Source organism: Sciurus vulgaris (assembly GCF_902686455.1).
Source record: "Sciurus vulgaris genome assembly, chromosome: 16".
NCBI classification, from domain to species: Eukaryota; Metazoa; Chordata; class Mammalia; order Rodentia; family Sciuridae; genus Sciurus; species Sciurus vulgaris.
In genome coordinates this window covers 24,004,566-24,027,505 of record NC_136477.1, presented here as the reverse complement: position 1 = coordinate 24,027,505, position 22,940 = coordinate 24,004,566, and the positions used below count along the sequence as shown (strand labels likewise).

Sequence of the window (22,940 nt, the reverse complement as noted above, 5' to 3'; positions counted from 1 at the left end):
TATCCTTCTGAGTTGATTTAACTCAAATTTTAAAAAGAAGAAACTGTTGAAATCTCAAGGGACAATATAACCATATCATGTCAATATCAGAGAACAGACTTCCAATCCCCTATTCTTGACTACTTGCCAAGCAAAACTGCCCACCAATGGCAGTGACATAGCAATAAGTAAGAGAAGTACAAAGAATGATCCTGTACTCTGCAGAGGCATCCCCTACCAACAATGATAAGAGTAAAAGTATTAAAACAAGTGCCTTTGTGGGGGCCCTTAGACACAATGGAAATGTCAATTCATACAGCCACTATGGAAATCAATCAGCATGGAGATTCTTCATAAAACTAAAAATGGAACTACCATATGATCCAGCTATACCACTCCTTGGTATCTAACCAAAAGAATTAAAGAAAGCATACTTTAGGGATACGTGCATTCCCATGTTTCTAGCAGTATGATTCACAGTAGCCAAATTATGGAACCAGTCTAGTTGTCAACAGATGAATGGAAAAAGAAAAATGTGGTATATATACCCAAAGGAGTTTTATTCAGTCATAAAGAACAAAATTATGTCATATGAAGAAAAATGGATGGAAGTGGAAAGCATCATGTTAAGCAAAATAAGCTAGACTCAGGAAGACAAGTATCAAATGTTTTCCAGCTAGTGCGGAAGAAAGGGGAAAAGGATCTCACAGAAGTAGAAGGGAAACCATTAAGGTAGAGAGGGCTGGGGAGAAAACAGGGAAGGATAAGGGAAGGTACTGGGAATTTAAACTGATCAAATTATTTGCATGAACATATCACAATGAAATCCAGTATTCTGTATAAGTCATATGCACTCATACAATATTTTTTTTAAAACAAGCACTTTTATACCAAGATAGAGTACTATGGCTAGGACACAGGAGCTACAATGGAAAGAGATGCATAACCTCTTTCCATCCTTCTCTGCTGCCTTCGGACCACTACAAACAACCTGACAAAGATGAAGAAACCATTCCAGATAGAAAGGAAATAAGCCAGAGGCATATGTTCCAAGTATTGCCACACTATTGTGGAAGGTCCTCTCTTCTGTATGTAACATAAACATCTACAGGGGTATAGATGATACATGTTTATTAAGAAGCAAAATACATTTTCATGTAGGAACAGAACACAAATGTGTTGACTACATAAATGCTTTCTGATAAAGTCAAATTACCTTTGTCCTATTATTAAAATGGGTCTTTGAGATGCTGGAATAATTTAAAAGTTATGGCACAAAGGACATAATACCAATACTACAATTCTGAGCTTGCTATATATTACAAATATTTACTTGCTACTACATTCTTAAAAGTTATATCTCCAACTCTCCTTGAATAGTGAAAAAATAAAGGAGGCTTATTTTAAATTGCATTTTTCTGCTTCAGGGATCAGTTCTGATTAGTTGTGTTTTGTGCAATTCTTTCCATCACCAATTCACTTTCCGTGTTTCTTTCATCTAATAGAAAATTAAATGTGACGCTTTGCTAGGTTCCCAAGGATAACTAAATTACATTGCATTCAAATATATAAGCCTCATAACTGCTGCTCTAAAAATATAGCAAAGGTACATTCATAGCGCCCCAGGTAAAATGAGCATCAAAATTAGTCATAGCAGAAAACACAGAAGCTAAAAATGGGTCTACAAGATGTCAGATAAGAAATTAAATGAATACTATCATTATAAGAAATTAGAAGGCATGCTTTTTAAGAATTATTTTATGTGAGATGTTAATTTTATGCAAAAGTGATTCAAATATGGCAGTTTCCCAAATGATATGCACTTGAGCATCACAGCTTAATACAAGAAACAAATCGAGAATGTTTCACTTCATTTTACACAAAAATGAGATGATTATTCAACTTCTGCTTTATCATTTTCAACAAATATGTCTCTCATGCTGTCCAAAAAGAAAGAGAAAAGATTGAAATTTTGATTGTTATTGAAATTAAAACTTATGTATTAATATAGAAGAAACTTGGTTTTACAAATTCGGTCTCTTCATCCAGCAATTGGAATGTCTCTCCCTTTATTTCATATTTATTGTTCCTCAATAGTTTTGTGTTTTTCTTTCCCCAGCATCACTGAAGTACAATTGACAAAAAGAAATTATATATAACCAATTTTATATATACACATATGAAAAATAAGTTTAACAAAAAACATACTGAAATTAACTATGTAGATGATTAAAAATGATATCAATTTAAGTTCAGGACTACAAATCCAGAAATTATCATGTACAGTGTCTCATGTGATACATGACATCTTATGGCCCCTTAATAGTCTACAACAATTGAGAAAACTACCCCAAGGCAGCAGCAGGGTACAAAGTACTTTGTGAGAACGTATTAAAAACAACAAAAAGGGAAAAAATGTAAACTAGATTTCACTCCCAAATTCAACTAAGAAGTTTTTCTAGAAGGGCATTCAGTTTCTACATGTTGCCAACAACAAGAACACCTCTACTTTGATATAGGTTTTAGATAATATGAATAGGAACGGCTAGTTTACTCAAAGTTTCCAGGGGCCCGGCCCTACCTCCTGGGCCTGGGAGCCTCACCCTTCGCAGATGAATCTCCTTAGGCTGCCCCTCCTCAGAGAATTTGCCCATAGGCCTGGAACCTTCGCTCCGCCCTAAGCCTGTCTCTGTGCGGCTCTTCCACCCAGAAGCCTCCTAGATCCTGGGACCCTGTTCTGCACCTAATCGCCTGGCTGCGTGGCCCCTCCTCTGAGCAGCCACCTGTGGCCCCGAACAATCGCTCTGAGTCCCAGAGACCCGCCACAGGCCTCTTCCTCCAGACAGCCGCCCAGTATGCCGGTGCGGTCACTAGGAGTCCAAGAAACTCACTTCGTGCCTCCTCCTCCCACCAACCACCCGTAGCCCGGGGCAATCAATCACTCCGAGTCGAAGTGACCCTCCCCGTTCCTCCTCCTTCTCCAGATAACTCCCCGGGTGTTCAGGAGCAGTCCCTCTGAGTGGCTCTGAATCCACGTGACCCGCTGCACGGGTCCTCTGGGCACCGCCCGGAGCTCTGGTGCGGCCACTCAAGACCAAGCGTCCCACCACGCTTCTCCTCCAGGCAGCCCCCCTGTGTTCAGGAGCTGTCACTTTAAGTCCAAACAACTCACCACTCGCCTTCTCCTCTGAGCAGCCGCCTGGAGCGCTAATGCAGTCACTGCGAGTCCACACGACCCGCCGCGCTCCTCCTCCTCCTCCTCCTCCTACTCCTCCGGGCAGGCCCTGGGGTTCAGAAGTGGTCAGAGTCCAAACAGCTCGCCACGCAGCCCCTCCTCTGGCAACCGCCTGTAGCTCCCGTGTGGTCACCCGAATGCAAGCGGCCGCTCCTCTTCCTCCTCCTCCTCAGGGCAGGCCCCGGTGTCCTGAGTCCACACAGTTCTCCCCGCCACTCCTCCCCCGGGCAGCCGCCGGAGCCCCAGTGGCTGCTCCAAGTCCCAGCGCTGTGCCGAGCGGCCTCCTCTACGGCGCTCCCAGCTGTCCGCGTTCACTGCTCCAGCGGGGGGAGGGGCGTCTCGCCGGCAGTTCTACTTCACAAAGTTTCCTGCGTTCCGGGACCCCCGTCCCATCCGGGATGTCCCCCCAGGGGGGTGAGAGTCACCCGGCTACTTTGAGTTGGTCCCAAGCGTCCCAATATCTCCTCTCTTGAATCCTGAGTCCTGGAGCAACACGAAATGCAGCCACCCTCTAGGCCGCCATCTTGAAAACCCCCCTAGTTTACTCAAAGACCTCCTGGTCTGTGACATTATGGCTAGTGCTTCTTTGGGGATATATAACATCACTGTTGGTAATCCAGTCTTCATGAAAGGTTGCTTTTAGACACACTCCATACACTAAGGGAGAACATTTTATCTGAGACTCCAGTGGGGAATCATCAGAAAGCCTACGCCTGCCTTTGATTCCCATTCCCTGCCAAGCAGCAAATGTAATCTGGAGCCTAATTCCAAAAGCATTCTGGGAGCAAGTGAGGCTGCTGTGCTCACCCATACTGATGCTTCCAAGCCCCATCTTGCCAAAGGTTGTGTGATGTTGTAGCCTCTCCTCAGCCCAATCTTCTGACCCACGCTCACTTCCTTACCCGATGACAGTGGCTTCCTGTGCACAGAATTCCTCCCCCACTGTGTTCCTGTCCTCACACTCAGCACCATGGGCATCCACGTGAAAGACACACCAGTACCCTGAACACCCAGCTTCGTGACCACGTCACTCCATTCCTTCACCTTTTCCTTCTCCCCAGTCAGTCATTCACCCACAAAGTCAAGTTCTGGACCTGAGATCTCTAACACCTCAAATGCAAACATTGCCTAATCACCACTTACATAGTCTAAAACTTCATTATTCAATGTCTTTCAGCAATATGTTTTTATACTGATCAAGAATAAGCCAACCCCTGCTCAGAGCTTTTCTTCACTAGCTTTCCTTCACAGACTAGGCATAGGGTCCTGGGGCATAAGACTCAAAATCATAGGGCCTCATGCAAGAGGGTCTGGAAGTGACCCCAGAAGCTGAACCATCTTCTGGAGACTGCCACACAACTGGGCAGACTGGCTTCATTCACCCCAAGTTCTTCATCGTACATTTGGTTTCTATGGAGCTCTCTTCTGTTTCCCTGGTAAGCAGCCTACCCTTTCTCTGAGACAGCAGTGTCACCTCTTGTCCACCTCAAACCCTGTGGGTGCTACTTATGCTATTTCCAATGGTGACCTTGCTGCACCAAGTCCCGAGTCAGCAGCTGTTGAATAAGAGACTGCTCCTTTCTCCTACCACTATCCACACCCTCCAATGCAGTCACACTTAGTAATCCTTTCTCCCTGCAGTAGTGATAAAATGTCCACTCTGTAAGGTCAATAACTTTGGGTCATTTCCTCCTACACATTTCTAAAGATACCTCATTTCTATTTTTCTATACAGACATCCCAATCTGGCTTCCACCTCACAAATTGTCCTTTGTGAGTCACTAATAAACTTCACCTTACCAAATGCAACAGAAATATCTATTTTCCACTTTATGTAACTCTTAGGATAAAAAGTTGACTTTTCTCCTTTGTAGAACACACTCTTCTCTTACCTTCCAACAAAGTGACTCTCCCAAGTTTCTTTCTACTTCATCACTGTTTGTTCCCAGTTTCCCTGATTACTTCCTGTTTGATTGCCTCCCTCCTTAGAGAACTCCATGAGGACAGTGTCTGCCCTGCTGCTCACTGTCTACAGTGCTGAGACCACTACTAGGTTCAAGGATGGTGCTGATTAAATATTTGTTGACTAGATTGGAAAAAAAATGAATCCATACTTGACATCCTATACAAAAGTAACTTAAGATGGATTATTGGTCTAAATACAAAACTCAAAATACAAAAATTTTAGAAAGGAACAGTAGAGAAACTGTATCCTTGATTAGACAAAGGGGTTTTGTTTTTGTTTTTAGGAAAAAAAAGACACCAAAATCATAATCCATGAAAGGAAAATTGATAAATTACCTTTCAAAAGGCAAATTTATCAAAATTTGTCTTAATTTTAATCAAAATTAAGAACTTTGCTCTTTCTCGACTCCATCTTTGTTGTAGTGACAATTGGGGCTGTGGTTCAGTCACTGACATATAGCTCTTTGTCCACACCCAAGAGTTACACACTTTTGAAGTAACTAGCCAAGAGACGGTCACTCAGATTAAAGCTCATGTAGCCTCTGGGGAACATTGCCCCAGAAGATCAAGTTGTGTTCCTGGCAGAAATGCTCCTGGAGGATGAGCCAGTGTTGGGTAGAGGCCCTGACCACTTTGGAAGTAGCCAGCCGCATGCAGGCCCTGACCACTTTGGAAGCAGCCAGCTGCATGCAGGCCCTGACCGCATTGGAAGTAGCCAGCTGCATGCTTAAAGGTAAAGTCCATGATTCCCTAGCCCACGCTAGAAAAGTGGAAGATCAATTTCCCAAGGTGGACAAATAGGAGAAAAAAGAAGTAAGGCCGGTCCAAGCAGCAGATGCAGAACAACTGGCACTTTGTCAATAATGTGCCCACCTTTGCCAACAAAGGCTTCAAGGTCAACTCTTAAATCCTATAATCTCTGCTTTCTCTAATAAAGTGACTTCATCCAGAACAAAAAAAAATTAAGAACTTCTAGTGAAATTATGTCATTTGCAGGGAAATGGATGGACTTGGAGAGCATCATGTTAAGTGAAATGAGCCAGTCACAAAGACAAATACTGTGTTTTCCATCATATGTGGAAACTAGAGGAGAAGGAGGTGTCATAAAAATAGAAGTGAGACGATTTAGGGGAGAAGAAAGGGCACAGGGGGAAGGAGGAGGGGAGGGTAAGGAGAGGCACTGGGGAGTAACACTGACCAAACTATGCTATATGCATGTTTGAATGCACCATGATGAAATCTATCATTCTGTATAGCTAACATGCACCGGTAACTTTTTTTTAAAAGTAACTCTTAAAGACAATAAAAAGACAAGTCACAAACTAAGAAAATACTAAAAAACATTGGATCAAGGATTTGTGCTCTAAACGTAAAAAGAACTCAGATAGGCAGACAGGCATGGGTATGTGGATGGGAAGGTAAATTGTACTCAAAACTTAGCAATAAGAATCAAACAATCTTAAAGATAATAGTTTCCCCGAGACCAACTGATCCATATCCATCCAGCCACATCTCTTTTGATATCCTTCCCAACTGTAAAGTAACTTGGGTTTTCACTAGTTTCACTAGGTCCTATGTCATAGGACCTCTGCTATTATCACTCAAGTTAAGTTGCCTGCCTTGTACCTTCTTATAAAGCCCAGTGAATTTAGTAATGAGTGAATGCAAATATAAATTTATTAATGTATTCCACATATCCCATATGTATAGCAATATGCATATATGGGGGGAATATAAATTCATCAGTGGAGTCATCTAAGCTTGAACTTGTTTAATGGGAAGATTTTCAATAAAGTATTAATAGATATAGGACTCCTCAAATTTTTCTGTATCTACTGTCAGATCCAGAAAACTGTATGTAGGCAACTTCTCTAACTAATTTGAGCTATCAAGTGTGTAGGCGGAGAGTCGTTCAGGTTACTCTTATGGTTTAGATATCAGGTGTCCTCCAAAAGTTCATGTGTGAGACAATATAAGAACATTCAGAGGTGAAATTGTTATGAAAGCCTTAACCTAATCAGTGCATTGATCCCCTTCTAGGGATTACTGAATAGTAACTGAAGGTTGTTAGGTGGGCTGGAGGAGGTGGGCACTGGGGGCATGCCTTTGGGATGTGTATTTAGTGAGCTGAGCTCAAGCTCTCTGCTTCCTAAATGCAATTCCCTGAGTCACTTTCCTTCACCACACTTTTTCGCCAGGATGTTCTGCCTCACCTTGAGCCCTACGGAATGGAGCCAGCTGTCTATAGATTGAGACCCATGAAACCATAAACCCCAAATAACTTTTCCTCCTTAAAATTGTTCTTGTCAGGTTCACTGGTCACAGCAACAAATAAGTTTAATAAGTTACAAAAATATGAACTACTGATTTTGTTGGTTTTTACCAATTGTTTTCTCTATTGTTACTTCACCTACTATTATCTACTGTTAAGTGTGTATTAGTATGCAAGTGTGCAAGCATGTATATGAAAGTAAGTGCGCAACCATGTAAGTGTGTGAATGTGCAGGCAGGCAGGTGTGTGCGTGTGTGAGCATGTAATTGTGTGGGTAGGTGTGTAAGCATGTAAGTGTGCAGGTATATAAGCATGTAAATGTGCAACCATGTGTGTAAGTGCTTGAGTGTGTGGTCATGTAAGTGTGCGAGTGTGTCCTGACATGCAAACATGTGTGCACACATGCTTACACATACATTTACACACTCACATAAATGTAAGTGTGCAAGGGCGTACATGTGTGATACATGTGCAGGTGTGTGAGCAGCCCTTCACAGGCTATGCTCTCTGAACACTATTTCCAACTCAATGTTAGCAGTTTCTTACAGAAGTGGCTTCAAAGCTAGGGGATGATGATTCCCAAGATAGGCCTGTGTAATGCTGCTGCCAGGAAGCAAGCACATTATTAGAGACAGTGGCAGGTCACGTCAAAGGCAGAAATGAGTAAACCTGAAAGGACTCTCAACGGATAGACGTGGGACAATGCAAGCAACAAGACTAATGACCAAGAAGGACTGAAAAAAATGTGTGTTTTTATTTGTATATACATATACACACACACACGCACACACACACATACATTCACAGACCCATAAGTTCTCAGTACAAAAAAACTCAATGGACATTCAAGGAGATTGAGGCACAAGTTCATCCTTTTGAAAACTGGTCTATGAAGGGAAACCAGCACGTAAGCTGCCTTGCTAAACACATTTTAGAATAATCAAATGGTTCATCAGGGAAAATTCCTCTAAGAAAAACGTGCCACTATCAATGGAAAAGGAGTTATTGAATGAGAAAACTATCACTTTGCAGCCCTAAAGAATTAATGCATCTAGACAATGATAATCAATGCTAAAATTTTTAAATGAAAGTGAGGAATAAGTTTATAGTAAGACTAACATCTGAAACTAGTGAGTAATCTTAAAACGCTACTATCAAGACAACCACATATATGCCTTTGTGAGGCAACAGAAATACACAGCACCAACTAACAAGAATTCTAGCCCCCATCAAACCCCCCAAAAACTGAACTTGGAGCTAATCAAGGGTCTGTATCTAACCAGTCTTTCAGGCACAGGTGATAGAGGTCTAAGTTAAATGACAAAAATGTTTGACATTCCAGTTTTGGCTAAGACATATGGAAATCTCTCTTTGATAAATAAACGGCACCCAAAAGTAATAGGGAAATATTTGACAGTGCTTTCACTGGGTGCAATAATGTAATTGTGGCTATATTTTTTAAGTTCTTTTCATGAGAAAAAAATATTTATGAGTATGAGAAAAATACGATTTTCTTGAAATACTCTAGCAAGAGAGAGAAATGAGAGAACAGGAGGGGAAACAATCAAGAGATAAAACAAGATTTGCAAAGTGTTTTGTCTGCTTGGGTTTTATGCTGTGGTATGGCTTTATTTTTATTTTTTTTAAAAAGCCCCAAGTTCTCTGGAGAGGGGCACCCAGCCCTAGTCAAGTTTTTGACTCGTGGGTCCAACATGAACAAAGTGTGTGCTATTTTTGGAGGTTCCCAGGGTACTGGTTAGGCAGTAGCCCAGTTAATGGCCCAGAAAGGCTACCAACTGGAGATCATCACCAGAAATCTGGAAATGGTCAAAGCTGCCGCAGGTGACTTCGGTGGAAATCATTTAGCATTTAGCTGTGATGTGGCTAAAGAACACAATGTTCAATATACATTTGAAGAGATGGAGAAGCATTTAGGTCAAGTAAATTTCTTGGTAAATGCAGCTGGTGTTAACAGGGATAGTCATTTAGTAGGAACAAAAACTGGGGATATGCTATCTCAACTTAATGCTAACCCCTTGGGCTCCATGCTGACATGGAGAGCTGCCAGGAGGACTAGGATTCAACAACCAGGAGGGTCTATTGTTCATGTGAGAAGTAATATACAATTAAAAGGCAATTCTGCCCAGTCTGTGTAAAGGGCAAGTAAAGGAGGATTAGTTGGATCTTCATGTGCACTTGCTAAAGAGGTAGCAAGAGAGAAAGTTAGAATGAATGTAGTTGCACCAGGATTTGTTCATACAGATATGATGAAAGACTTGAAAGAACAGTTAAAGAAAAGCAATCCTCTTGGAAGGTTTGGAGAAACTTTTGAGGTGGCACATGTGATTGTGTTTCTTTTAGAATCACCATATATTATGGGACATGTGCTAGTAGTAGATGGAGGATTACAATTTGTGATATGATTTAGGGACTGCTCAGTTATAATGGTGATTAGAATCAAGGGCATACTTTGGCTTTGATAAAACAATCATACTCCCTGGGTGACATTTGCTAATCAAACCTACTGATGCTACCAATGTTGATTTCCTTCTTTATATAAATGTCTGAAAAGAACAATTTGTGACCAATTGGTTTATCTCAAGGGTATGTATCATTTGTCTTGGTTACCTCATAGTCCATATCAATTTTAGTATATAGGCAGGCATTTTATGAGCAACATAAACACATTAATTTACATTCTGCCTCAAAAATGGAAAAATTATATTGTCTAATTGTGATGAATGATTTCACTGTAACACTGAGGGTGAATTTTCTAGAAATTAACTTTTGGGGCAGTTGCCAAAGTATTTCCAGAACATAGATTGTCAGTACTTTAGCAACCCTGATAAAGTTATATAAACACTGTATTGTTTTGCATGTGCTTAGGCAACCGATTTTTTATACAGGTTGGAAAAAATAGTATCAGTTAGACAAAGACATGAATTTAGAGTTGATTTCTTAGAATGGTATTACTCTTGGTTGAACAGTTGGGCAAAATAATCTGCAAATTTAAATGTGCTGCAAGTGGCTCATTTTGTAGATACTCCCAGAGGTAATGAGGATTAGTCCTCGAGGTTTTAATATCTGGTACAGTAAAGAGCTACATGGATCTCATGAACTTAGTGGGTTTTTACCTACAAAAACTCAGTATTAAGGGTGCCTAGAACAAAGTTGCACCAAAACCAGCAGCTTCAGTTGCTGCACGTATACAAACACACACTAAATCATCTCTAAGTCTGAAGCATTCAGCAAACAATGGCAAGGCAGAGCTAACCAAAATGTGTAACTGATTTCCATGACAAATATGGTAATGTGGTATCAGCTAGTGGAGACACCATCTGTATTGCTGTACGGACATACATAGTAACACAAATTGAAATAGAATGGAACCTGTCCCCTGTTGGGAGAGTCACCCCAAAGGAATGGAGAGATCAGTAATCATGCCAGGTGATGTAATACCGAATTTCAAAACCAATTTACAATTGATGCCACATAAAAGCACTGTGTACCTATAAAATATGGCATATTGAGGAAATAAAGTACACTTGAAACATTAAAAAAAAGTTTAGGAAACAACATTAAGAGCATTTTTATATTGTGAATATAATGATTCTTACCCTAAAATTTTAGAAAGGTAATTAACAATTACTCATAAGTAATCATAAAATATGCAATAACAATGAGTTAAATGTCTTTACATTTAAATACATATGCAATAAATACATATGCAATAACAATGAGTTAAATGTCTTTACAAGGAACAAAGCAATAATCTTGAAAGAGAATTTTTGCCTGGTCATAGAGATAAAGATATGAACTAAATGTAAAATATTGGGTAACACCTTTCTCACATTGAACTCTCGTGGGGAATACTGAAGTTTTTCAATGTCACCACGTTCATGTTGTTTTTATTTATTATTTTTCAAAATGTTTTAAATATTGCATTCTAAAATAATTGTTTAACAGCTTTATTTGAAAACAGAACATTATTTTATCTAAGAGAATTATATTGAAAGTCAGTCAATATGAATATGATATACTAATAAATTCAGAATAATAGTATTATAAGTCAAAAAAATATTTTCAAAGTTTTGATAATTACTGGAAGTGAGTAACAATACCTTATTACTCTACTTTTATATATATTATGGAAATTTTACACAATAAAAATGTTAACGAAGGGGTTAACCTAATACCTATTCCTTTCAATTCTAGGATTTTCTGTGTCTATACTCATTTTCCTAAAACATATTCGCTGCATGCTTGAGATGACATGTAGCATAGTACCAGAAATATCCCCTACAAATTATTACACTTAAGAGCCATGATGTGGCAAATGTGTTATCTAGGAGAATAAAGTGAAGATGGCTATATTTTTCTATGGAAAAGCCAATAAATGCTAAAAATGCATAGAAAAGATCATGATCAGTTCTTATCTGTAGCCATGAAGAGATAAAAGAAATCTAGAGTATATCATAAGGATAGTAAAATAGATTTTTTTATTGGTTTCTTCTGTGTCTTTGTTTAAAAAAAAAAAACCACCACCATACTTTTCCTATCATTCTTTTAATCATTTGTTTCATCCTTCAGCATTGACCAAATGCCTGATACACACGCAATTTGGCTGGCTTGGCACCGTGGGATACAAAGATTCCTGTGCCTTTAAAATGCTTATAGGCTCTTCAACCAGTGTTTATTATTCATGGTTATTAAAATGACTAGAGAAATCAAAATTCATCTAACACCTGAAGTTTTTATGAATGATTTACTGAAAAATTATGTGTAAACACCCAACTGAGTGGTACAGAAACCTGGTCTCAAAAGTTCTGAACCTAAGGTTCACCAATTGCTCCACATAGTTCCCAAGTCCCCTCAAATCACATGCAAGATGTTGCATGAATTTTTCTAGAGAGGATAGCCTGGCTTTCATTAATCCCATTAACCTAAAATGGTAACAATCACCAGTAGAGTGAAACCAGTTTTTTAGAAGAAATTCCTAAAATCATGAAAACACTGCACTGTATCCCTGCTGAAATTCCATACATCTGCTTCTTCCACAAGTTAAAAGATAAATTGTTAAATTTATATAACATTTTTCCAGTGTTTGAGTGACATCTAGTGGTAAAATTGTCACATTCAATTGCTCAAAAAAGAACTGAAAAGTGCTTTAAGAAGTAAAATTTAAAATGGCAACACAGGGCCTGGGGAGTGTAGCTCAGAGGCCAGGCACATACTCAACATAAGCAAAGCTCTGGGTTCAATCCCCAGAATTTAAAAAAAAAAAAAAAAAATTAAAAATTGCATCACAAAGGAGCAACTGGCAAAATTTCAACTTGCCATCTAAACTCATTATCCAATAAAATTTGGTTCACTATGTAGTATGCTTAATTCAGAAGTTTATTAAACATACAGCATTACTTTTTAATGAAATAATTATTATTTCTCCCAAGTATGCATTTTAAAACATCAGTAAACAGCCAGGAGGGAAACAGTACAAGAATAAAATATATGGAACCTCAGGACTAGTGCCTGGCCTCTCCTCTCAGCAGAGGCAACATCGGAAATACAATGAATGTAAGAGGGACAGCAGCAAGAATTGGAGAAATAATGACAACACTAAGTACCCAGTGTCTAAAGAGGGAAGCACTAGCCAAGAACTCCAGCTAAGGGCACGAACCACTGTGCAGTTCAGCACTCAGGCCCACACTCTCAGGCAGCAGAAAATCAAGTGCCAAGAGGATCAGGCCATAGGTGAGGAGCTCATCACCCAGCATGTGGATAGGTTCCAAGTTCCTGCAAAGGCCCTCTGTTCAGACCTTTGAGGATTCCTGTCACAGCAGAATACATCTCCCAGCCACTTACAGAGGATCCCAAGCACAAAGATGCCACAGGGGATAAGGGCAGCATCACAATACAGCCTTGGAATCTGACCTGTCTTCCCCAGACTAACCCACAAGTTACCCCTCATCTCCATACCCCTTCCACAATATCCACCTACACACCTCTCTCCCATGTTGTCTAGCTCAAGGGGAGCGTCCCCTCCAGGCAGGAACCACCACAATCCACAGGATAGCTCCAAATGTATGATCAGTCTTTCTCAATCAATGTCCTACAGGTGTCTAAACCAAGTGTCTATGAAAGATTCACTCAGGCCTATTGCCAATGCTGCTGTTCCTTATTCTCAATGCTATTCAGCACCGACTAGCACATTGAATGTGCCACACTTCACCCATTCTGCTGTTGGACATAGGGGTTATTTTAAATGTGGGGCTGTTACAGATAATGTTGTCATTATGTTTATACTTGTGTCATTTGGCACATTGGGTTAAAGGGTAGTGGATGCTGGGTTACAGGTAGAGATGCTTTCAGCTTTAGGAGATAAGGCCAAGAAGTTTTCTAGAATGACTGTACTCATTTATACTCCCATTGGCAACATCTGAGAGCTCCTCCTATCCAGTACTTTCACCATCATTTACGATTGTGAGACTTGTTTATTTTCGCCCATCTGGTAACCATTTTGACATTTCACTGTGGTTTTTGTTTGCATTTCTGTAACTCAGCATTTGTAAATATTGAACATTAGAATTTATATTGGCCAGACTTCTTGGACAATAAGGTCTGCTTTCAGATATTATAGCAATTAGCAAATCTGTCACTCTACAAACCTTATCCAGGAAATAAGCATGTGTTTAAATACATACGAGTATGTGTAGGTGACTAAAAACCTGATTCGAGTCAGTTCATCTCTCACCTCCTACACTAGTCTACATCATCTAGTCTACATCATCTAGTCCCTGACACTTCATCTCCTTCCAATCATCTCATTCAGTCCTAGCTACAGTTACCCCTCCTCCTTCCTTGAAACAGGCCCACCACACTTCTTCTACCTTGAGTCCATTGCAAATGCTGTTCGCCCTGTCTCGAACACTCTTCCCCCAAACAGCTCAGCTCATTTCCTCGATTCCTTCATGGCTTCTGCTTGGATGTTTGCACCACTACAGAAAGTTCATTTGGACAGTACTTAGACAAACAATTCCACAAAATGCTCCAAGACCACACAATCAGCTTCTGCTCTACCAAAGCCCCTCTCCTTACCCCAATTTTTTTTGACCCTAAACGCCTTGATACTTTTCATTTATTTTGACTCTTGAGCCTATCCCAGTCCAAGAGATAAAAATCCATTACCAGTTACCTGTAATGCACATTAACACGATAGGTAGAAAGCCATTTTCAGTATTCAAGAACACTCATAGTCAGCACAATAGTTCTCACTTCACAGGACTTAGAATTATTGCTTAACTAAGTAAGAAAAAATTCCCAGTATCAGTACTTGAAAGGAATTACTGATATTAGAAAATAGCCTTGGCGTATGTATGACCATTAACTATTGGGATCAGTTGTCAAGAAATAATTGACAACTGATGAGGATGGAAACCAAATCAAGGTGAAAAGTCAAAAGAATTTCAATTTGAATAACACAAAATGCTTTAAAAAGGCCTTGTAATTCTGCCATACATCTTCAGTAACAGACAACTATTGTAAATGAGCTTAATTTGATCTAGATCCTCACTGTACAACTGCCACAATTCCACAAAGAAAAATTAAGTGAAGGTCAACCTAACACTGCATGTCTAAACTACAAAATAAAAAGCAATCTTGTCATTCGTAACATGTCAGTAATGAAAGAAATTACCTCAATAACAGGTGTATTTTCCTGGAGCTCAGTGGTGTGCGAGGCCAGCAAACCAATTACCCGAGCAACTTTGGCCCGTCTATAAAGGGAGAGAACACAAATTTTGAAAGAAGAGTGAGGGGCCAAGGAAGCCAACACTAGCTGTCACATGCTTTAAATATAAGAATATGAAAAACAAATTCAGTGTAATAGGACAGGCCCATACTCCCCACATACAATGCCTACAGAAACCACCCTTCATGTACAAGGGAAAAAAATGAACAATCATGCCCTATGTAATGCTATTTGTGATGTTAACAAAATTCAAACAAGCTGTGGTTTAAAGATGAAACGAAAAATAAACTTTTGAAAAGGTCTTAACCTCAGACAAGTGGGAAATACTATTAACCCTTTTATTTGAGTACACAGGCATTTGGTTTACGGTCTCTGTTTCACCTGTTACTGAACTAGTGAGTTTTTATATAAGCAGATAATAATATTAACAGTGAAACATAGGTATATTTTCACCTTAACAAAATGTTACAATTAAAAATCTTAAAAAATATTATTTGTATTTTAATTAATACTAATTAGTTTTAGTGAGGTTTTTCTTTGGCATTCAGCAAAAAAATGAAGTTGATAAATTTCTAAACTGAACTTCAGACCTCAGTGTGGTTTGAAACACAAAAATTAAGATTTTTTTTCCACTGGAAAAGAAAATGGTCAGTTGATTAGAACCACATTTAGTGACACCTGCATGTTTTCTGGCCCAATAGCATGTGCAAACTTTCAGTTCCTTAAACCTTCCCAGGAAAAATGGGGGGCACAAATCAGACTCAGAAGCAACAGAGGGAAAATGTGCCAGGACACTTATGCAGATTCAAGTCCTAGCCATTTCATGATTAGCATCCCACCTCTGAATATAAAGATTGTACTTTAAAAGTGATCATTTCAAAAAAGATTTGGTAGGATATTGTACCAACTTACAAAAAAAGAAACTTCCAGTCACCAGTTTGCCACTGTTATGCCTTGGATCTAAATGTCTCCCAAAGAATCATTAGTTAAAAGACTTGGGCCCCAGCCTGTGGCACTACTGGGAGGTGGCGGAACCTTTAGAAGGTGAAGCCTAGTGGAAGGAAGTTAGGCCACTGGGGCTGTGCCCATGAAGGGGACAGTGAAACTCCTGACCCCTTCCTTTCTCTTTGCTTCCCGGCCTCCATGAGGCCGACCTCCCCACCACACGTGCCCACCATGACATACTGTGCTGCCACAGGCCCACTGATGGAGCTAAGCAGCATGGACAGAAACTGCTGGAATTGTGGGCCAAAATAAATCTTTCCTCCTTTTAAATTTTTGTCTGAGGTATTTGTCACAGCAACAGAAAGCTAACAAGGCCACTGAGACCAGTCCTGGAGTACCAAAATGCCCTCTCTAAATGTCTGCTAAACAAAAATGATCCCACCGTCAGAAACTAAATCACTACATGCATTAGCAGGAAAGGACCAGGCGGCACACTGTAAACAGAAGTTCCACTGTAAAACTCAAAGTAGAATACAAGGCCAAAAGCATTAAATGAGAAAATTTTCTTATACACTAAAAACAGCATAACCTACAAAAGATATAAGGTATGAGCCCTCACACAACAAATAACAAAGCATGAAAAGTAAAGCCAATAAGAGTCAGAAATTTCAATCTACTTTTTCCCCCAAGATCAGCAAGAAAACATGAACATAGACACATTCCAGCATCCACAGTAAAACCAACAAGGCTAATGTAACAGATGTATATATCAAACTTTAAAACATGGAAAAGGATGAACACTCTTACTCAATGGAAGAGTGTATAGGACAGTTATCAATGACACCGGAATCACATGTCCTGTGCCTAGTCTTGAGTCCACAGCTAGGATAATGCAGGTGACATTGCTCTGGGTAATTACTCATCTTTCATGTGCCTGGCTCTTGGTTACCTCCATCAAGTTGTTGTAAGAATCAAGGAATATATTTCATGTGCAGAAACTACTTTGGAGTCTGATTATTTAACTGAATAGATTAGCTACCATTATTGACCATATTCATGGCATAATTTAAAAAATGATTTTATACAAAACCACAAAGATAAATTAGAACAATCCTAAAGGCAGAAATATTATATGGGACTATTATAATAAAAGTAGATAAGTGGAAATAAAAAGACTTGACCTGCAATTTAAAAGCACTTTTGTACATATTATACATCAAATAAAAGATGAAAACCTCCACAAATCACCATCACGTAAATAACACAAATTAAAACTTGAGACATTCTTTAATGATAGCAGACTAGACACTGATCCCTTAAGAGTCTGCTAAAATAGAAAAATTCTTTTAACTGCATGATAATTGGAAACAAAGAAGGGCTGAAAGTGGAATAGAAATTTTGAGAAATCCCAGATGACAAACAAAGATAGAATCAGACTGGCGGAGAATAAAAGAAACCCCTAAGGACTACTGATAAGGACCCAAGGAAGCCCTAGGGAGTTGGAATAAACTAAGACAGAAAGCAAAAATGCGTCATTGGACAATTATGAGATTAAGTAACTGCACAGGAACAACTAATGTTCCTGCACAAGGAACAGTTGAGCCAGGAAGGTCTCGCCTCCCTCCCAGGGAAACAAAATTATTTGGGCAGCCCTGGATTCCAGGTTGAAAATGGACAAGTAGTTCTACTGCGAGTAAGCTGCCTTGAGTGGGGTTCAGGGGTGGATGTAGGGAGCAGAAGCTGGTTCCCAGACGCTGGAGAGGAAAGGGATTAAATTAGAAAAGTCAGCTTCACTCCAAAGAAAAAGTACTCCTGAGACCTCCAGCCTGCCTACCTGCTCTTCAGCCAGCTGAACTCCCAGTACACCTGTCCACCAGCCAGGCAAGGACCCTCGCTTAAAAGGAGAAAAACTAAACAAGCCTGGAGGAAACTGGTATTATGGCCTTCTACATCATTAATCATTTGATCATATTAAGTAAGAACCGGAGATCATCAGGCATTTGAGAAATAAACAGCATTAAAAGGTAGAACAAAGCTGGGTATGGTGGCATACATCTGTAATCCCAGCAGCTCGGGAGGCTGAGGCAGGAGGATCAAAAGTCCAAAGCCAACCTCAGCAAAAGCGAGGCACTCAGCAACTTAGTGAGACCCTGTCTGTAAATAAAATAAAAAACAGGGCTGGGGATGAGGCTCAGAGGTCAAGTGCCCCCCAGTAACCAAAACAAAAAAAAAAAAGCAGAACTGTAATGAAAAAGAAGTGACCCTCAGGCTCAAGAGAAAAGAACACAGTTTTATAATCCTAATGCCTTACCTTAAATATTAATTATAATATTTAATTCTAATATATCCCAAGAAAGGCTTTTTTTAATAATCCTAACATTTATCGCCAAATACAGAAGTATGTGTCATACCAACTATAGATAGAAGAAGGAACAGAGAACAAGAATCTGAAAACTTTCAAAAGTGATTAAAATTAAAATTCACTGGAAATCCAAAAAAATAAGCCAGGATAAATACCAAGCTTGATGAGAGACAGGAACAGCAAACAAAGAGCATGGCAGTTCTTCAAAAGGTGGGACACAGTTCACATATGATCCAGCATTTCACCTACTAGTTATGTTTGTGCTGAACATTTAAGTTCACACAAAAACTGGCATATGAATACAAACTAATGCATACAAGATGGATGAACCTTGAAAACATGCCTAACGACAGAAGTTAGACACAAAGCCACATACTATATGATTCCATTTATTTGAAATGTCCGGCAAAAGACAAAAATCAAAGTAGATTCATGGTTTTCAGAGGCTAAGGGGAGAACAGGGGTACAAGGTTTTCACTGGATGATAAAAATCTTCTGAAATTAGATAGCACTGATGGTTACACAACTAAAGCCCACCAAACACTACACTTTTAAAAAGTTCAATTTATAGTGAATTACATCACAATAAAAAGGACAAAGTGAAAAAGCAAAAGAAACTTTTGAGAGAAGAGTCAAAAGACAAATCCCACACCCATCCTGCTCCTAATTTCAGGAGCAGAAAAAGGATGAAATAAAAAAAAAAAAAAAAAAAAAAAAAAAAGAGAGAGAGAGAGAGAGAGAGAGAATACCAAGAAGGGACTGAAGAATTTAGCAGAGCCATTGCTAAAGCAAATTTGGAAAAAGAGATTCCTTTATGTGTTCTAGTAAAAATTTCCCAGTCCTGGAATAAAAAGAAAAGTTCAGACAATACAAAGCAGATTCAAACGAGATACACACAAGAGGAAGAAAAGGCAAGGCTGGCCCCAGATCCTCCAGAGCTACAGTCAGCACTGGGCAGACAGGACAAGACCAAAGTGAACATGGCTCAGGGTGCAAGACAGCCTCCCTGCACCCACTGGGTCCGACAGAAAGACCCAAGGAGAAAACTACCCCAGAAGCAGAGCCAATGAGAAGCCTTCTTAAAAAAAGTAAATAAAAAAATCTACAGAATGATGAAATTTGATCAAGAGGGGAAATGGATTATAGAAATGGAGGAATTGTTCTAAAATGATGAGCACATAGCCTCATCTTATTCAAGTATAAAACTATTACTAAAAAAAAAAAAAATAGAAAAATACTTAAAATTCAGCGGCTAGGGTGAATTTTAGGTGTGGTTCAGGGGCAGAGCGCTTGCCTAGCATGCCTGAGGCACTGGGTTCGATCCTCAGCAACACATAAAAATAAATAAAATAAAGGTATTATGTCCATCTACAACTAAAAGTATTTTTTAAGAAAGAAAAATCCTTAAAATTCATATTTTAACGGGCACTTGAATGGCCAAGAGAATCCCAAAAAAATTGAAACTTTCACAGTTTCAAAACTTACAAGAAAACTACAGTAATGAAGACAGTGTGGTACTAGCATAAGGTCAAAGAAAAAGACAAATGGAACAGAATAGAGAGCCAAGAAATAAATTCTCATATGAATGCGTAAGCAATTTTCAACAAGGGTACCAAGACGACTCCATGGGGAAAGGAAAGGCTGACTTTTTTTTTTTTTTTTTTTTTTTTTTTTTTGCGGGGCAAGCACAAGGCCCTGGGTTCGATCCCCAGCCCAGGCTGACCTTTTTGAACAAATGGTCCAGGTAAAACGATATATTCATGCAAAGGAGTGAAGTTTTGCCCTCCTCTTACATCATAGACAAATACTAATTCAAAAGCCTATCAAAGACCTAAATTTCAAAGCTAAAACTATAAAACCATTAGCAACAAAATAGGAGAAAACTTTATGACGTTGGACTTGACAGTGACTTTCTGGATATGAAACCAAAAGCACAGACAGTCAAAGAAAAACTAGTTGAATTGAGTTTCATTAAAATCGAAACCTTCTATGAATCAAAGAACATTACAGCCCAGTAAAAAAGGCAACTCTCAAGCTGGGAGAAAATATTTTCAAATCATTTGATAAGGGTTAATACCCAGAATATATAAAAAATATTAGTAAATTCAATAGTGCACAAAGGACTTGAATAGACATTTCTCCAGAGAAGACAGAGATAACCAATAAGCACACAAAAAGAAGCTTGACATCACTAATCACAAAAGAAATGCAAATCAAAACCATCAGATACTACTGGGAGCATGGCTCTCCAGCAGGAAGAGTCATAATAAGGAAAATAAATAAAAAGACCAACGTTCATAGGACATTATTCACAATGGCCAAAAGGTAGAAACAATTCAAGTGTCCATCAGCAGATGAAAAGATGCACAAAATGTGAAAAATACGTACACTGGAACATTTATTTGGCCTTCAAAAAGAATCAAATTCTAGCACATGCTATAACTTGGATGAAACTTGAGAACATAAAGCTAAATGAAATAGCCAGACTCACACACGCACACACACACACACACACACACACAAAAACAAATATTCTACTCATATGAAGTATATACAATAGGCAAATTCATACAGATAAAAGTAGAACTGAGGTTACCAAGGCTGGGGAATTTATTGTTTAATGGGTAAAGAGTTTCTGTCTGAGATGATGAAGTAGTTCTGGAAATGGATAATGGTGACGGTTGCATGACAATGTGAATGGCTGAAGCAGGAGGATCTTGAAAGCCAGTCTCAGCAAAAACGAGGTGCTAAGCAACTCTGTGAGACCCTGTCTCTAAATAAAATAGAAATCTGGAATCCACACCCAGGCTGGGGATGTGGCGCAGTGGTCGAGTGCCCCTAAGTTCAATCCCCAGTACAAAAAGAAACCAAAAAAACGACTACCGTAGTAAATTTCATGTTGTGCCTAATTTATAATAAATCTGTTCAGATTCAAATATTATAACTTTATCATTTACGAATCATACTTCATAACTGGCAAAGATTATAAAATGTGGTAAGTAATGTTAAAAGTTCTAACAAATGAGCACTTGCAAATATACTGGGAATGTATGTTGATACAATGTTTCTAAAGTGCATTTTAACAGAAGTCACAAAAATATTTATCACTGCTATAGCCTGGACCTTAAATGTCCCCTTAAGGTCCACGTGTTTAAGACTCAGTCCTAACCCTGGTGCTACTGGGAAGTGGTAGAAACTTTAAGAGGTAGGGCACACTTAGGTTTTCTGGTCATTAGCGGCAGGACCTTGACAGGGACAGCAGGACTCTGGCCTCTTCCTCTCTCTGCTTCCTAGACAAAAGGAGGTGAGAAGCTTGCTCTGCCTCACACTCCTGCCATGATGTACTGCCACAGACCCAAAGCAACAGGGCCAATTGGTCATGGACTAAAACCTCCAAAACTGCAAGCAAAATAAAACTTTCTTCTATATAAGTTGATTATCTCAGGTATTTCATAACAGTAATAGCTAACTAACAATTTTCTTCTATTCATTTGTTATAATTCTATGATCTATCCTAAGGGGGAAAAGGAGGATGTATAAAGATTTAGCCCAAAAATGTTCAAAAATATCGATTCCAATATAATAAGACCACTCAAAAACAGTAAATAAAATTATCATTCATAGCAAATTTAGAAACATATACCTTAAAAATTAATTCTCTAATTAATGACATTTAAAATATATAATACAAATATATAATAGGCATTGGTTTTAGAATCATACATAATTATAATGCACTAATAAAAATGACAACTATAATTACAGAAGGGAGATTAGTAGAATAGAGCAAGCCAATCAGGGACAAAGGAGGAGAGGGAAAAAGAAGGTACTCAAGAGACTGATCAGATTTTTATGTGAATGTGCCAATATGGCATAATAAATCCCACTATTATAATGCATACGTACACACACAACTTCTCACATATGTACTCTGTGTGTGCATGTGGGTGTGTGGAGGAGGAGAAACAGCTAGAGTTGTATCATGTGAATCTAATTTTGTTTTCCTATATGCAGAACAAACTTGGAAAATTGAACAAAACTGGAAAAACCGGAAGCAGCAGTTTCCTTCTTAAAAAAAAGAAGGTTCCTCAACCTAGCTGCCCTTCAACAGATGAATGGATAAAGAAAATGTGGTACATATACACCATGGAACATTATTCAGACTTAAGAAGAATGAAATGATGGCATTTGCAGGTAAATGGATGGAATTGGAGAAGATCATTCTAAGTGAAATGAGCCAATACCAAAAAACCAAAGGCCGAATGTTTTCTCTAATAAGCAAATGCTGATCCATAGTGGGAGGTGAGGATGGGGAAGAATGAAGGAACTTAGGATCATACAGAGGGGAGTGAGGGGAGGGTTGGGGTGGGTTGGGGTGGGAAGGATAGTAGATTGAGACAGACATTAGTACCTATATAAATGTATGAAAAAAATT

General features: G+C 39.1%; 1 protein-coding gene and 1 pseudogene across 9 annotated transcripts in view; one reads left to right on the top strand and one right to left on the bottom strand.

Annotated features, from left to right (window-relative positions):
- The window catches only part of ULK4 (unc-51 like kinase 4), a 633,437-nt gene that overhangs the window by 566,660 nt on the left and 43,837 nt on the right, over window positions 1-22,940 (bottom strand). For all 8 annotated transcript variants that reach the window (XM_079114122.1, XM_079114115.1, XM_079114118.1 and 5 more), the window contains one exon: window positions 15,145-15,223. In XM_079114122.1, the coding sequence (XP_078970248.1) occupies window positions 15,145-15,223 (79 nt within the window). The remainder of the gene's footprint in view (window positions 1-15,144; window positions 15,224-22,940) is intronic.
- Window positions 7,935-11,079, top strand: LOC306645962 (3-oxoacyl-[acyl-carrier-protein] reductase-like; annotated as a pseudogene). The gene has a single exon. The product of its transcript is annotated as a 3-oxoacyl-[acyl-carrier-protein] reductase-like (transcript).